At 55.4% G+C, this 17,109-nt stretch overlaps 1 protein-coding gene across 1 annotated transcript in view; it reads left to right on the forward strand.

Moving 5' to 3' along the window:
• The first annotated feature begins 1,025 nt into the window (after positions 1 to 1,025).
• DAB2IP (DAB2 interacting protein) overlaps positions 1,026 to 17,109 on the forward strand; it is a 182,887-nt gene continuing 166,803 nt past the window's right edge. Inside the window, exon 1 of the mRNA XM_090274670.1 lies at positions 1,026 to 1,244. Within this exon, the coding sequence (XP_090130796.1) occupies positions 1,205 to 1,244 (40 nt within the window). The 5' untranslated portion in view covers positions 1,026 to 1,204. The remainder of the gene's footprint in view (positions 1,245 to 17,109) is intronic.

Consider the following 17,109-nt stretch of genomic DNA (forward strand, 5'->3'; position numbering starts at 1 on the left):
AATCATTGAGGAGTGCACGTGGATACACATGCAGAACAGTGCCCATCACCGGTGGTTGTGTAATGAGTGGTACCCAATGTTACAGCTGTTCCTGTTGTTACAGTAGCCAGAACTTTTTAAAGGAGAATTTGGAACATGTCACTCCCATGGACCATCCTCAGGGTCAGGCCTGAGAACATTCCCGTGAGGCCCTGCCTGACCCTCTTCTGCTGCCCTCCTTGGTCCCATCTCTCTGCACTGTCTCCTCCTTAACCACTGCTCCAGCCACCTGGAGCTTATCTGGGGCACTAAACATCTCATGTACCCTCTCAACTTGAGGCTTTTGCACAGGCCACTCCCTCCATCTGGTACACTTTTCATCCTTGCTCCTTTCTTTCCCTTCCCTGAGGGCTCATCCTTTAGGCCCAGCTTTGATGCCCACTCTTCCAGGAAGCCCTCCATGATCACCCCCTATCAGATAAGGCATCCCTTCTCTGTGTGCCTGCAGTACTTACCCTACATACTGCACTGCAATGACTTGTTTATCTTTGAGCTTTGAGCTCTGCCGTGAGGCAAGACTGGCTTTCTGCTGCAAACGGAGCACCTAGCATGGTGTCTGGCACAGAGTAGATGCTCAAAAAAATGTAGTGACTGAGTGGATGGATGAGTCAATTTCTGCATCTCCCACACTGCAGGAAATGTCTGTAGAACAGATTTGAGTGGGAGGTTCCAGCAGGGCCTGGGAGAAGCCCCTGGGGTTTGGGTGCTGGGTGGTGAACAGAGCGGACTCCCATCCCCTCCCGAGGTGGCTCAGCCCTCCCCCTTCCCACAGACCCCTGGGGCCCCAGAGCCAGATTCCAGATGCTAAGCCCCAGCTCAGCCTCACCTCTTAGCTTTTCCATCTGCACAGCTGGGCCAGATCCCCGCAGCCAGCGTCGCGGGCAGCCAGGCCAATCGTCCCCGGCGTCTTCCTATTTTAGACATCTCACTGCCTCGGTCCCTTCTAATGTTTCCAGCCAGGCTGCGGGGGGAGGAAAAAGAGGTTACTGCTACTTTAAATGTACTGTATGAAGGCGAGGGCTGGAAGGGGGCCTGCTTGCAGGAGTACCCAGTCATCTAGTTGGAAAAGCCGCCAGATGGAATACAAAAGGAGAAACCCAGACGCTCATGGAGACAGCCTCGGTTCATAAATCAGGTGGGGCCGGGGGCTGGGGGCCCATACGCCATGGAGCCCGACTCCCTCCTGGACCAAGACGACTCCTACGGTAAGAGGGGCGCCGGCAGAGTGGCTTAGTTGGGGACTCAGCCACTGCTCAGGCAGACTTTTTTCTGCTTACTGCAGGAATCTGAGTTAAAGTGGGGAGGTGGTCAGGCAACTGGGTGCTGTCTGGTCTTGGGAGCCTGGGATAGGGGGCACAGGGCTACAGGGTCCCGTGAGTGGAGCCTTGGGGCAGCCCCTCAGACTCTGGGCATCGGCAGGGGTGGGGGCAGAGTCGGGAGGACGGAGAAGGGGATTCGGCTGCTTCTGTTTTGCTCTTGGCTAAGAAGGAGAGAAAGGAAGTTTGCAGGCCCCCTGCTTTTCGGCCTCACTCGTGTCCCCAGGCCTGCTGGGTGCCGTGGGGAATTTAATTAGTGAGATCCTGCAGATAAATATAGATGGGCCAGCAACAGGAACGTTCCCTGTAATCAAAGCCCAGCTGAAAGGGCTCCGCTCCGCTTTGCAGGGCCCCAAGGGCTGTGAGGGGAAAACCTGGGCAGAGGGGTGGGGGAAAGTTGCTTGAGACAGAGCCCTCCTCGCAGAAAGCCCGGGACAGAGCCTTACTGTAAGACTCGGAGGAGCTCGGCCATGGCAGTTTCTTCAGGCTTGGGGCTCCGGGGGTGCAGGTGACTAAGACCCCGATTGCTCTCCCTGGACAGGCTGCTGCCCCTCAGCTAGGACGCCTGGTGCGCTCGGCTCTCTCTGGGCAGCACCAAGGAGGGAAGCAAGAAGGCAGGAGTGTGGCTGACGGACTGAGGCAGGGTTTGGGGGAGCAGCAGTTTGGGGGCTCTGTAGGGAAAGGTCCAATGGAGAGGTCGCCCACCCCAGCTTGGATCAGCCTTTTGGGAACCCAGGGCCTCCTGGGACCACGGTCCCTGCTAAGAAAACTGAGTTCTTCCCCGCCCCCTTACCACCCCCCACCCCCCACCCCCACCCCCGCCAGCCCTGGCCTCTGGGCACAGATTCAAGGCCAAATTTCCTTCCTCCTGCAGGAGCTCTGCTCTTTTCAGGGAGAGGGGTGCTTTGCCATGTTTGGGGCTGCCACCCTCAAGGGGCACTTGGCGAGGTCCAGCCCGTGGACCCGGTATCTCTGGGTCGTCAGGTAGCCAGCGGATACAGCTGAGTGACCGCCATGTGCCAAGCTGTGTGTCAGGGTCAGGGATGCGGAAATGAAGAGCTCAAGGCTAAGAAATAGCTTGTGCTTAGTGAATGGAGGGAGGAAAGAGAGAAAGAGAGGGAGGGAGGGGAGAAGAGAGAGAGAAAGGTCCTGGAAGAGGTCCCAGTCTCTAATGGGAGACAGACCAACAACAGGAAACTGGGTTCAGGGTGACAAGATCCTTGGGGGGGTCAGGGTACTGGGGCAGATAGCCTGGGTTTATGACAGGCCTGCCTACCCCCAGAGGTGTTCCCTGAAGCTTGCACAGGGAGGCCTGCATGCTGCCCCATGGAGGGCACAGACCCTTGTCTGGGGGGAACCAACCTGTGGTTGAGCAAGGTTCCAAATCCCCTGAGGCTCCATCTCCCCACCTGGAACCCAGTGGTGTCTTGGGAACCCACAGCCTTGAACTGCTGTCCCCCGGGTTGTCTTGCGGCAGCCTCAGCCTAACTGAAGGGTCACGTGCAGACAGCCCCTCATCTTCACCTGCTCTAGTAGCCTGTTGCTGATATTCTGGCAGCTGCTCAGGCAGTGAGGTGCCTGGGAGCTGGGAAGAAGAGGCAAAGGGACAGAGGGGACCTCAGGAGCTGTCAGACAGGAATGGAGGAGCTCAGGCTTGCTAAGGGAGTTGTCCCTGATGTAGCTGAAAGGGAACTGGTGTCAGTCTGCCTCAGAGGTCAGAGTTGAAGGGGCTGTCTTGGGCCAGGACAGCAAAGGAAAACTGTGGCCTCAGAATCACTTGTTTCCTAGGCGCTGGTTCTACATTCATTTAATCAGTACGTACTACTTTCAGGTCCTAGACTATGTTTTGGGGTTGGAGAGACAAGTCAAACCTTGTCTCTGCCTTTGTGACATTCCCAGGCTAGTATGGGAGAGAAGTAAGCACTCTGATGAGGAAGGCCAAGGCCCTGTGGAACCCTTAAACCCACACCTGGAGTCCAGAAGGCTTCCTGGAGGAGGTGACACCTTCACTAAAGAAGTATGACTCTCCATCATGAAACACTTTCTTCACCTGGCTTCCAGGATAGGCCACTCTCCTGATATTCTCCCACTTATTTCTCAGTATCTTTTTCTGGTTACTTCTCTTGGATGGTGCCCTTCCTCCCAACTCCTCCCTGCTACCCACATTGTCCCTCCACCAAGATGTGCTTCTGCCTTCCTGCATGATCTGACCCTTCCTCCCTCACTGGCTCACTCTGAGGCTCCAGTCATGCTGAGTTCACCTTCTTCAGACTTACCAAACTAGTTATTGCCCCAGGGCCTTTGCACCTTCTGTTTCCTTTGCCTGGAGCACTTTTCTTGTCCTTCTTCAGTAATCTAACCCTGCCTTGTCCTCCTCCCAAACTCAGCTGAAAAGTCATCTTCTCAGAGAAGCCATCCCTAGGCCATGTTCCTCCAGTCCATTCAATTATATCCCACACTCACTGTCTCTTTTCCTTTGTCGTACCTGTTCCTATTTGCACTACATATTATTGTATGTGTGTGTGTTTAATCGCTGAATCCCCCCAGTCTCTAAACTCTCTGACAGCTGTTATCCCCAGAGCATAGCTCTCTGTCTGGCGTGTGGTAAGCATCCCACAGATACTTGTTGAATGAGTGAGGGGATGAATTCCGTTGGCCCAGGCAGAGAGAGCAGCAGGTGCAAAGGCACAGAGGCTGGAGAACTTTGGGGAGTTCTCCGACACATCCGGGGAGGGTGATGCTTTTGGTCAGGGGCTGGTGAGCTGAGCACCTTGGGGGTTCAGGAGCTTTGATAGGGACAGGTTGGGAGGGGCAGAGCTGGGCGCGGGGCTCTGGGCCCTGCTCCCTGATTCAAACTGAGCAAGGCTCTCCCCTGCCCAGTGGATATCCTGAGCTCTGATTCCATTACCCAGGTCCTTGGGGGCTGAAAGGAGCTTGGCCATGTCCCCAGCCACTGCCACTGATGCTCTGGAGACCTGAGCCATATTCAAAATGCCTCAGCACAGTGATTTTCAACCTTTTTCGTCTCATGGCACATAAATTACTAAAATTCTGAGGCACACCAAAAAATATATTTTTTGCCAATCTGACAAAACATAGGTATAATTTTGACTCATTTACATTAGATGGCTATTGTCATGTTGGCTGTTGTCACTTTTTTAATTTGACAGTCTAAGGGAAAAGAAGTCAGTGCCCCTGTTTCAAAAGTTCTTGCGGCACACCAGTTGAAAATCGCTGTCTTTGCAGACAGAGCTGAGCAAACACGGCCCCTTTCGGCGGCCCTGCGATGAGAGACCCTGAGGGCAAGGCTAGTGAGGGCGGACAAAGTGGTGGTGGCAAATATAGGGGCAGGGGGGTCTTTGATACACCAGGCAGAGGCAGAAAGGTGCTCGGAGACTGTGCTACCCCGGCAGAGTCCTTTGTGATGGGCCCCAGCTTCCCAGGATAAGCCGGGGCAAGGGTCAGACAAGATCTGGCTGATCCCCTCTCACGTGGACCCCTCAGAGTTGCATGAGGAGGCCTTTGCCAAGGAAGGGGACGAGAGGGAGGCCTGACAGTGGGCCAGGCTAGGGAGCAAACCTCACCCTGCAGAGCAGACCGCTCTCTCCAGCTCCTCCCGGGGTCCTGCCATGCCCCGCTTCACAGACGCCACCTCTCACCGGTGCACTGATGACAGCTCTTGGTGCTGCCCCAAGCAGGTCATGTTTTTGTCGCCTGGTTGCTGGTCTGACTCCCACTTAAGATCATGTAATCTTTAAAGGAGAGGGCTGCATCTTACTACTGTATCCCCAGGGCCCTGAAGTGCACCTGGCCCCGAGAAGGTGCTCAGGACACGTTTACTGGGTCAATGAATGATGAGCGAAGGAATGAATGAATGAATGAGTCAGTGAGGAGTTGGCACCAGCTGGATCTTGGCGTTAACTTGCTGCCTGCCCCCAAGCATCCCTTCTCTGGGCTTCTGTTTCCTTAGCTGTCCATTGAGGGTGCTGTACCATCTTAGTTTCTAAATCTGACTCTGCACTGGACAGTCTCTTCCCTCCCTGTGACCTGAGCCTCATCCCAGCTCCCTTTGTCTTTGGGTAGCCTGGACCAAATCTCTTCTCCTTGCTCGGCCTCAGTTTCTTTGTCTGACAGATGGGCAGACTTGGGCCTGCCCTGCCTGCTTCTCTGGTTGTCTCGGGGCTCCAGAGCAGTGACGGGGGTTAAACCACATGTGTTTGGACACCTGTTGGGGGGAGTCTCTGATTCGTAGAGGAGGGAGTTAGGCTCGGACAGATGTTGCGATAAACGCTTTGGTTGGTTTGGAAATCCTGGGGGTGGGAGGGGCAGCTCAGAAGTTTGTTTCTTCCTGATGACAACCAACAAGGACACCTGCCCCAGCTGGGAGCCCTAGGATGGGGCAGATGGAGGTGCTTTTGTAAATTTCTAAGTGCTACAGGTATGATAGCCAGTAGTATTTACTGAGTGCCCGCTCTAGGTAAGATGCTTTGCAAGGTCCTTTATGTGTGTACCTGTCTGCTTGAATCCTCACAGCAAACCAGGTAGGTTGCTATTAGCTCCGTTTTTCAGATTAGGAAACTGAGGCTCAGGGAATTAAGTGATAGCCCAGGTCATACGGTGAGGTCAGTGATTCGAACCCAGGTTGCTCCAGAGTCCGGGATCTTTCTTTAGCAGCACTGAGAGCTGTCCCTGCGCCAGCGCGGCCAGGAGCTCCCTCCATTTGCCCATGAAAAATTCTGCCTCCTTGGGAGTGTCTTTGGAGGAGTTCAAGGGATGAGCGCGACGTGGCAGGAGCCACAACCAAAGGCAATGTCAGCTCAGCTGGAAACAGTGAGCACAGAAGCCGCTGTAATGGGATAGGGTCAGTCTAAAGAGAGGGCTATTTTGGGCTGGAAGCTGTCAGGAGGCCTGACGTCGCCCTTCCCAGGCCCTTCCTGTGAGTGGGGGAAGCTGGTAACAGATAGAAAATCATCATAAAGTAACAGCATTCCCGGCATGTGTCTCCCATTCATCAGCATGTGTCCCCTTTCCACTGACCCTGGGAGGCTGGTGTTACCTGTCTCGGGTTAGAGATAAGGAAAATAGTTCAGAGAGGCACAGGGATTCACCCAAAGTCACACAGCTAGTGAATGGGCAACTGAGAGTCCCGTAGCTGAGTCCCAGGCCAGAGTCCATGCTCTGAGCCAGTGCCTGTGAGGCCCCTCTCTGAGGCCGTGACAGTGGGGATGGGGTGCCGGGACATGGGCGCTGTTCAGGCTGCCCTGCTGCTCAGGGACGAGAGCCTGGGGCTGCCTCCTGCCTCTGCCACTCAGTGAACTCAACAGGCCCTGAGCAAAGTCCTGGGCTCTCGGTCAGCCTCAGTTTTCCTGCATGTGAAGCTGTGGTAGTGATGCCAGCCTGGCCAACCCGGGGTGGAGAGGGAATGCCAAGTTCAGGTTCCGTCCATCTCCCTCCAGGGCTCTGCCCCACACCAGCTGGCTGGGCCTCAGGGGACTGATGGAACAGCAGAATGCCACACTCCCACATGAGGTCCTTTCACAGGCGAAGGAATGAGGCCAGAGAGGCAGAACAGGGACCCCATCTACTGAGCTCTTCCTGCATGCCTGGCTCTGTGCTAAGTGTTCCACATGGAGTCACTGAGCCCTTGCAGAGGAAGCAATGACCCCATTGCTCAGATGCAACACTGAGGCTTAGAAGGGGCCAAGGCTGCAAGCTAGCAGTGGCACTCCTGATTCAAAGCTAGGCCTCCCAGACCCTGGGGCTGCTGCCCACCACTCTGGGCTGCCCCCTGGCTATCCTAGCCCCCATCCACAGCCCAAGAGAGCCTCCGTCCTGCTGCCTGGCCATGCCTGGGCCTCTGACCTCCCCCCTTCTCGCCCCACGGGACTCTGGGAAGAGGCTAAATCAGGAAGACTAGTCAAAAAAAAAAAAAAAAATTAAGCCAGCTGGGGAGGGGCTTAAATTATTTATGCACCCAAGTCTGAGCAGCTGGCTGTATGAGGCTGGGAGCAAGGTCCAGCGAGAGTGGGAGGGCAGCCCCTGGGCCAGAAGCTGGGCCAGGCAGAGCCTGAAGAATGCTCTGGAGAGAGGAGCTGGTGTCCCCCAGAGAGGGGGACTCCTGGTGGGAGAAAGAAGGAGAGGCTCATTCAGGAGTTCGTGTTGTTTAGAAAGCAAAGACATGTCACCCCGGTCCTCTCCACAGTCTTCTGGTGAGCTCCCTTCTGAACTGCATGTGGCACACACCGCACAGGCCAGGGCTGCCCACCCTGGGCACCTCTCGTGGGCTTGGGCCACACGGCTGTCAGCTTCAACCTCCTCGTCAAAGGGGTGGGTACAGTATTAGCTACGTCACAGGGCTCCCACTCTCAGGCCCAAGGAAGAGGGTCTTCCAAGGTCCTCCTGTCCGTCCCCCATTACATGATGCGAAGATGGGGACCTGAGAGATGAGGAACCAGAACCACTCAAGGTTCATGCCACCTCCTCAGTGGTTCTTAGATCTGCCCTGACTTTCCATCTCCCAACCGCCACCTCAGGCCAGGCCCGACCATGGACTCTTAGGGCTCCCCTTTTCCACCCCTGCCCCAAACTCATCCTCCCCATGCACAGGCAAAGGGGGCCACTCACAGGCATCTTAAAGTCCCACAGGTACCTCACTGCAGCAGAGTAAAGTCCAAACTCACTAACACCGCCTCTCAAGGTGGTCCATCATCTGACACCTGGATGGTGCCTCTGCTCTTGTCTCCAACCACACCCCTTCTTTCTCTCCATTTCCCCATCATGAATTATTCTCTGCCTTGAATGTGCAATCCTCTGTCTCCTCACTCACCTTTGCACTTCCTGTACCCCTGCCTAGAGAACTAGCCCCATCTCAGCTCTCCCCACTGCTCCTGCCCCAGTCTGGCCATTCCTGCTCATTCTGAAGTCTTAGCTCCAGTGTCACCTCCTCCAGAAAGTCTTCCCTGACTACTTTGTTTGAGCTCCTGAGGCACCTGTCTCCACCTCTGGTCTGTGAGTTTCGCTAAGAGCCAGACTGAAAACTTCGAGGCTAGGTAGGATGGGGTAAGGAAAGTGGTCAGGGTGACTCAGTGGGAAATGTTGGTGTCCACATTGAGAAGAGGACAGTGTTGGAAGTGCAGATTCTGGGTGGGAGGAGGAGTGATGTCCTGGGCTTGCTGTGTCTGCAGAGTTTTCTGTGGAAGAACCTGTGATGATCATTTCAGAAGTGACCTCCAGAGAGGTCTCAATTCCAGGGTGGAGGACAGGAGGGTCTGGGGTCTTCCCAGCTGCATCAGTTCCACTCCCTTTCCTAGGCTTTTGAAGCCTTCACTCAACCACCTCCCCCAGGAAGCCAGCCCTGACTAGCCAGGCTGAGACTGCTGTGTTCTCTCCTTGACTATACCCTCTTGGTCATCACCATCTCTAGTCCTAGGACATCTCATGGGCTAAGCCTTGGAAGTCTTTGAGGTGGGGCCACACCCCTGCATCTCTTGTAAACTCCATGTCCTCCCTGCCCCCAATTTACACACACAGAGATTGACACACAGACAGAAAACCTGGACAGGGCAGCTTCAACCAGTGGGATTCTGGGAAAACCAAACAGAAGCCCAGACAGGCTTTGGGTCAGATTGACACAGGCGAGCAGGAGCAGAGGCAGAAGGGAGAGGTGCATTTTTGTCCAATATGAATGCATGTGTCTGGATGACTGAATCTTTACAATCCCCATCTGGAGGTGCTCCAGCCAGTGACCAACATCCCAGTGCACTTGTGTGTGTGTGTGTGTGTGTGTGTGTGTGCTCCACAGTCTGCACCAGAACCAGGGGGTTTGTACTCCGGAAAAGCCTGCTCAGGGGATCACGGTTCCTACAATGGCTGGGGTGCCTGTCCCTCAGCCCCCGCCCCCAATTCTGCCCACCACTCTCTCTCCCTCTACCCACATCGCAGAAAAGGGCCTCACCCTGCCTCTGAGAGTGGTGGGCTGTTGGGTGCTAGGAGTGGAGGGCGGCAGCTAGCAGAGGTGGTCATGAGGGAGGGGGCCTGAAACACAGCATGAGGCTGAACCAGAAGGTGTCCGGGGAGGTCAGGAGGAAGGGCCGGGTGGGTGAGCTGCGGCCTCCTGAAGCCTGGGGTTGCCGGGGTCCGGGCCCCTCTCAGGAGCCCCCTGGGGGCTGTCCCAGGTCTGTCCCTGGTTTCCCTCCTGGTATCTTCCGAGTGGGGTAGGATGGGGGGAGTCGAGTAGAGTACCTTCTCTGCTGGTGATACTGTCCTTGACCCCGTCACTGTGCCTAAGAGGGTGCCTGCTCTGAGACCCTTTATTCTCTCCTTTGCCAGCTCTGTGGCGGGTGGAGCAGGGCTGGCTGTGCCCCTCTTCTGGGCTCTTCTCCCAGACTGGGCCTCCGGCAGCTTGGAGGGGGTGGACAGGGCCCCTCAGAGCCTCTCTGCTGCTCTGTCTGTCTATCTCTCCGCCTCGCCCTGGCTGGGCCTGCCCAGCTGGCTCGGAGGCCTGTCCTCTCTCTCAGAGCCCCCTCTCCTCATTCAGTGGCACAGACTTCGGGACAGCCAGGGAGGAGCGGGGCTCGGGCCCACACAGCTTCTCCAGGCCCCTCCAAGCCCGCTGGTATCTGTGCTCCTGATCTCACTTCTTTCCCTGGACCCCCAGAGGCTGGTCCTCCCCAGGCCCCACATCCCCTTCCTTCAGCAAGCCCAGGCTCTGTCCCTTCCCCCACACCTCACCACCCAGGCCCCCCAGCCTTCCTGCTGAGCACTGTCTCTGGGCTAGCTCCTGGCCTGGGCAGGCACCAGAGGCCCGGGGAAGCATGAGGCTGGGTCTCGGTCCTGAGGGGAGAACTCAGGATGGGCTCCCAAAGCTACAGTGACAGTTCAGGCCAGGGGGCCTCTGGGAGAAGGGGGATGCTGAGACCCAAAGCTGGCAGGGCCCGATCAGGGAAGAGAGGAATCTGAGTTATTAGGGAGTTGGGGCAGAGGCTTCTGGGAGGAGGCAGCTGGGGCTGGGGCTGGTGCAGGTAGCAGGGGGTGCCGACAGGTAAAGGGGGTGGAGACAAGTGAGCTTTAGGTAAGTCGAGGGCAACAAGGAGGACACCCCAGCAAGGAAAACAGCAAAGGTGTGGCGGTGGGGGGAGAGGGGTATGAGTGTTCAGTGTCCCAGTCTGAAACAGGGGGCAACTGCTCCAAAGGCTGGGTTACAGACGAGGACCTGGAGTGAGGGGGTTTTACCCTCCCTCGGCACTCCTACATTTAGGGCTCAATGGCTCTTTGTCGTGGGGACATGTGTGGACCGTTCTGTGCATTGGAGGACGTTTAGCTGCATCCTTTCCCTCTACCCCCCAGATGCCAGTAGCATATCTGGCTCCTCCAGCCCAAGCTGTGACAACCAAAAATGTCTCCAGACATTGCAAAATGTTCCCTGAAAAATAACATTGCCCTCGTTAGGAATTACTGTCCTAGAGTAAGCTGGAGCCAAGGAAGGGGTGTGAGCAGAGGAGGGACAGGGCCCAAAGCTGCAGCCTGCAAAGGCCTGTGTGCTCCAGCTCTGGTCCCCAGCCCCTCAGCCCGTGCCAGGCCGCATCCCTCAGCTGACCTGGGCTCACTGAGTGCCAGGAAAACCTTCACCAACACGGATGCAGTCCGGAGCGCTGAGCTGGGGGGGTGGAACAAAAGAGCTTGTGTTTGGGGATGGAACCTCCCCTCCCCCGCTCAGCATGGGGGTGGGGGTGTGCTGTTGGGCGGTGATCCAGGGCCAAGAGGGGCTGCAAGGCTGGGAGAGGCTCTTGTCAGAGCAGCGTTTTGGATGGAAGGTATGGGAAGTGGGAAAGCTAACCTCCTCCTGCCTGCGTTCCTGTTCACAAACAGGCCCTTTCCAGGGGCCATGAAATCAAAGCATCTCAGCCAGTCGGATGGAGTTTTAAGCTGGTCCTGACCCGTTATCCTGGGATGAAGGGGTCAAAGGCTGCCTTCCAGGCAGGGGTGGGGTGGGGCAGGCCAGGATGGGAACAGACAGCAGCCCAGAGCCTTTCTTCCCTCTGGTCCACGTGCTGTGTCTCAGAGGGATCCCGGGGTTGGAGGAGAGTGTTAAGAGGGGGTAGGCGCCCTGTTATTACTGTCTCCCCACCCCCAACCATGTGCAGCCAAATGAGCTTCTAAAATGCGCGTCTGGCCTTCCTGCCTCCTCTGCTTAACCCTTCCACGAGCTCCCATGACCCTCAGGATCAGGTCCACAGCCCTTGGACAGCCCCTCAAGGACACTTATCTCACCCGACTCGCCATGGCCCCCCAACCCCACCTTTCAGCCAGATCCCTCTCTAGGCCTCCGTGATTTTCACCCCTCTCTTCTGAGCCTGGAACACTGCCATCTCCCCCTTGCAGCCCCCCTCCACTGGGCTAACTCCTACTCTCACGCTGGTGCCCTTTGGTCATCGCTGCCTCCAGGAAGCCCTCCCAGCTCCTATGGTGCCTTGTGTGTTGGTGGCACCACTCGCCCCAGGATGAAACTCTGAAGTCTCTGTCCTGAGGGCAGTACCCATGTTCTCTTGTTTCCCCGGTAGTCCTGGGCCTAGAATTGAAAGCTGGAGACTAGTGAGCATTTCGTGAAGGAAGGAAGGAGAGAGGGAGGGATAAAAAACAAAACCAAACTTTTTTTTTAAAGAAAAACAGGTCTTTATTTACAATATTCCAACCTTGGGTGGTGGTGGTGGTGGCGGGGGAACGAACTGTGAGCACTTCAGATCCCTGTTCTCCTACGAGACCCAGCACTTCCCTTGCTCCCCAAAAGACTATAAACCAGAATCAAGCCTAACAGTTCCCCATTCCTTATCTGTCAGCTCTTTCCTCAGGATCTGGGGTACAATGTCCTCAGCCTCCCAATAATAGCCCAGGAAAGCCTGTGCCGTGTTACACTGAATCATGGTGACGTCCCGGAAAGGCACAAGTCCTGAGAGTGTCCTCTCATTATGCCCGGAGTTCCAAGAATCCAGATAGAGTCTGGCAGAGGCCGTGGTGACTTCAGGGTCAGCTGGAGCGGGCCCCATCCAAGCAGCAGCACACCTGCCCTCCTACCAGCCCAGGCCGCAGGGCCGGATCCTGACGACAGGCTGCATAGCTGCTACTTCACGACGGGCAGCGTGACTGAACCCCCTTTCAGCTCACGGCTCCTTCCTCATGGCCACTCCTCCTCTCTTCTACATGCACGCTGCCCGCATGGCCCTCTCCCATGGCTGAGCGGCTCTCCTACGCAGCTGCTTGCTGCTACATCATGGCTCTCTCTCCTGTGCACCAGACCTCCCAGCCAACTCCTGTCCACACCCTTTCAGACCCAAAATGTGTTCTTAGTAATGGGGAGCAGCCTGTCCTTCTGGACACTGGGGAATGACCCCACAGTCCGCTGGGAGAAACAGATATCATTTCTCTGTGATGAGCCTCCAGGTGTGAGCCCACAGCCTGGCCTCGATGACAGGTTCCTCTCAGATTTGGCCCTTGATGTCACCACCAGGCAGGACAAGTGTTGGGGGTCGGTCCCAGGGCGACACTTAGTTGCCCACACTGCACTTTGGGCACCACTGGCCACCTGTGGAGCCCAGAGTCCTTGGATCCAGGAAGCCCAAGAGCCAACAGACTGTCCGGGTCGCTGGTTTCCCACCCGTGTCAGAGGAGGTCTGGGCTGCCAACGAGGTGCCCACAGGTTGCCAAGCAGGGGAAACGGCCCTTTCCCCTGACACCGCTCTGCCCAGAGCAGCTCGCTTTCCTCTGATACAAACATCGGGCTCGCTTAAAAATTTTCACAGAACATCTGAAATGAAGATTCTGGGGCTCAGTTTAAAAGGCACTGGTCTAACCCACCTCCTTCTTGAACAGACAGGAAGACCAAGGCCAGGAGAGGAACAGAGTGGCAGAGCCAGGCTAACCTCCTGGCCCTTCTCCCGAACCAGCCCAGCCCTCTACTGAAGGCATAAACCTATGAGTGAGTGACTAGGAATTGGAAAGTGGGGTTTGTTTGGTAACATGAAATGACAACAGAGGACACTTGGTTTCTGGAGCGAGGGGTCAGGGATGGGCAAGAAGGACTGTCCCAAAGCAGGAAGGGAAGAGCAGAGCTGGTGGCTGGTCACCCTGGGTCACTGTGCACTTAGTTTAACTACATTATGCCCAGCTTGCCTCCAGGGCTGTGCATAGACACTGCACAGACTTGCCGGTGTTCACCAAGGCACCACGAGGTGTAAGAACCGGAACCTCAGGGTTCAAGTCTCACTTCTTTCATTTCCTCCCTGTGTTGACCTTGGCCAAACCACTCTCCTCTTGAGACTCAGAATCTTTCTCAACAAGATGGGGCTAGCAATAGCCCCATCCCAGAGTAGTTGTGAAGGGGAAGTGAGAGGCCCGGAACAATTCCCGGTGGGTTCAGAATTTCTCCTTGAATGTGAACGTGGGGGAGTTCCTGGTCTAAGGTTCGCATTGCAGCTATGCCTCTTACTAGCCGTGTGACTTGAGGCATGTTTCTTAACCTCTCTGCCTCAGCTTTCCCATCTATACAGTGGGGATAAGAGCAGCACCCATCTGCCTCATGGGATGTAATGAGTTAATATGTGTAAAGTGCCTGGAATAGGGCTCCATAAGAGTTTGTTACCAATATTTGTATTCAGATAACAGCTCTTGCTAAGGAGAGGCTGCCTAAGTGGAATAAAAAGAATAGATGAGATAATTAAATGGAAAGAAAATTAGGGTTCTCCCAGGGAATTCCTTTGTGGTACTAACCCAGCCCGGTCCTCACCCATCAGCAGTGTCTTCCAGTTGTGGGGGACCCCCCCCCACCTCCCTGCCACCCACTCCCTACGGCTGAGCTTCTCCCTGCATTTTTCTGTAAACGCAGAGGTAGGATTTCATTTCGCCCCTCGATGACTTTGGGTGATAGAGAAGTAACTTCAGACTGCTTGAATTGAATCTTCTCTCCAGAACGTGTAACAAACCTGGAAATTGGAATGGCCCTGGAGCTGATTATTCTGGGAGGGTATCTCCTGGCATTAAAACTAAATTAGATCAAGGTGCCTCTGTTATTAGGAAAATAATTCCCTGTGATTACGGAATGCAGCCATGAATCCTGATGGCAGATGAACTTCAGGTGACTTACTTGAGACGAATAACTGTGCAAAAATCACAGGCTCATCTAATCGCTTCTCTCTGGCATTGCAGTTGGGTAATTATGCTAACGGTTATGAGACATCACCTATTGTGGTCTGGGATTGGGAGGGCTTGAGACAGAAACGTGTGTGGAGGGTGTTTGTTACTTGCTTCCTGCTGGAGAGGTTGGGCACCATGTTTGGTTACAAAACGGCCCTTTCTGGGGAACTGGTTTGGTCCTTTGTCAGCTGGGAGAGGAACTGTTGGGGAATCAGAGTTGCAGTGGCTTTCAGACCATCTTAATCTAGGAAATGGAATTTGTGCGAGTTCCATTATTGGGCATGGGCATTCCAAGAAGTGAGGTGAACTATAAAAGCTCAGGACCTTGGATTTGAGTCAATTCAATTCAATTTGTGCCCACTGGGTGCCAGGCACTCAGTGATCCAAGCACCGGCGACTGGCGAGTACCAGTATTGGACAGTATTTCTGGCACTTTCTGAACATGGTTTCTCATCCCCTCACCAACCTGAAAGAGGCGCTCTCATCCCCCATTTTAGGGACAAGGAAATAATGACTCAGAGACAACCAAGGTGCTTCCACCCACCCAGAGGGATCTGGAAGGCTTCCTGGAAGAGTGGACACAGGGGAGGGTAGGCAGAGAAAACAGCTGAGCAAAAAGCCAGAGGCAGAAGATTAAAGGGGGTGTTAGAAGATGGGAGATGGGGTGGAGAGAGTGGCTGACAATTAGACCAGTTGAGGGTTGGACAATGGGGAGCCACTGCAGGTGCTTGAGCAAAGGAAGGATAGACAGCGCCTGTGAGGTACTCGGGTCACAGTGTGGGAGACCCACTAGGGGGCTGCTGGCAGGGAGAAGGTCAGAAGGTGATGAGATAAGTAACAGGTAACTTTTTAGTGTATGTCCAAAATCTTGCACAGGACACACCTGTCCTAAAACATTATTCGTTCCCTTGAACATTGCTCACCTCTGTCACTGCCAGCTTCACGGTCACACTCTCTCCTAGGTCCAGGGTAGGTTCCCTAGGAAGCAGGCCCTGAGATGTATCAGTGAGAAGGAAGTCTGTGAGGGAGGTGGCTCCCGGGAAGGGAAGGGACGGGAAGGAAAAGGAAAGGAAGGGAAAGGAAGGGAAAGGCAAGGCACGTAGCAGGGCTGGGTATAAGGAGGAGCTGAGCTGCCATTTAGTCTCAGGGCAGGCCTCAGCCCCCCCAGGTGGCAGGGGCGGGGGCGCTGGAGTGATGGGCCACTGAACGTAGAGTTACCACCTTCTGGGGATGTCACCTCAGCTGCTGGCCCTCTTCAGCAGAGGCCACCCCCAAAGAGGGCTGAAGCTGAGGGCCATCTTGTAGGAGTCTCCCCACACGTGGCGGGGGGGAGTCCTCTATTCTTGATGGGGTGGGGGATCTGGGTTGCATATCACAGCATTCACCCCCCTCACCCCCCAACCCAAGCATTCCCCTCTGGCAAGCACCCAACCTCTTGTCTTCTTTCTGACCAGGTCCCTCTGCAGGGCTGTCTGTCCTTCCTTCCTCACTGCCAGTCACCCCTCTCCTCTCACTGTGCTCTTGCTAGCTTCCAGCCTGTACCCTTTAAATCCATCTTCCTCCTCCAGATGAAGGGGTGTTTGTAAAACTAGGGCATTGACTGGCCCTCTGTGCTTGAGGTCTCCCAGCAGCTCCCGAAGTCCCAGCTCCTGGGCATGGCATTCGGGGACCCCTCCTGACCAGCCCAGCCTCTTCTTCCTGTCCCATCTCCCACACTGTCCGACTGGCATCCCTGAGCAGACTAGGCCGGCTCACATTGCCAAGCTTGGGCATGGGCTGGCTCCTTTCTGCCTGTTGCAATTAGTTCTCTCTCTGCTCCTTTAAGACACTCAGAGGTCATATCCTTGGAAGCCTTTCCTGGAGCCACCGCTCTGGCCCCCCAACCCAGGCTGGCATCAGGACCCCCAGAGCCACCCCACCCCCCGTCCTGGTCATGAGCACATGGGGCCAGCACCCAGGCAGTGTTGTTGACTATCTCGTCCCTGCGCAAGTGAGCAGCTCACTGCTCATTTATCTGTATCCCCAGCACCAAGCTCAGCATGTAGCACAGAGGGGTCCCCGTCAATGTTGACATTGACAGACACTCGGGGAATCCAGGGACAGCAGGGGTGGGCGTGAGAGAAACTACAGAGGCAGAATTAAAGCATCGGGCTGATTAAACTAGGGCAGGGCTGGGCCCCTCGAAAGAGGCCTGCCCTTGGGACCAGAGCCATCCTCCTGGTCACCATCACCTGATCCTTCCTCCCCTCATAGTGTCTGACTCCAGCCGCACTCTCTCTGGGTGTTTAATTCTCAGCCAGAAGCAAGGTTTGCACATCTCTATAGATGATTCTAGAGTAACCCTCTCTGCCCCATGCAAACACTGGCTCTCTGCTCCCTCCCCTCCCCCTTCATTCATGTCGTCCCTGCCCAGGGGTTCTGGTGGGCCCAGGTCTTCACCATATGATGCCTCAGTGTTGAATCTCACTTCTCTCATCAACCAAGGGCCTACCACCTCAATGAGAGACTGAGTAATTAGTTAGCTTGTACAACAATAAAACATCGTATGCATGAATACAAGAGTGTGGTA

Source organism: Furipterus horrens, unplaced genomic scaffold, assembly GCF_987537825.1.
Source record: "Furipterus horrens unplaced genomic scaffold, mFurHor1.1.pri manual_scaffold_4, whole genome shotgun sequence".
Classification (NCBI taxonomy): Eukaryota; Metazoa; Chordata; class Mammalia; order Chiroptera; family Furipteridae; genus Furipterus; species Furipterus horrens.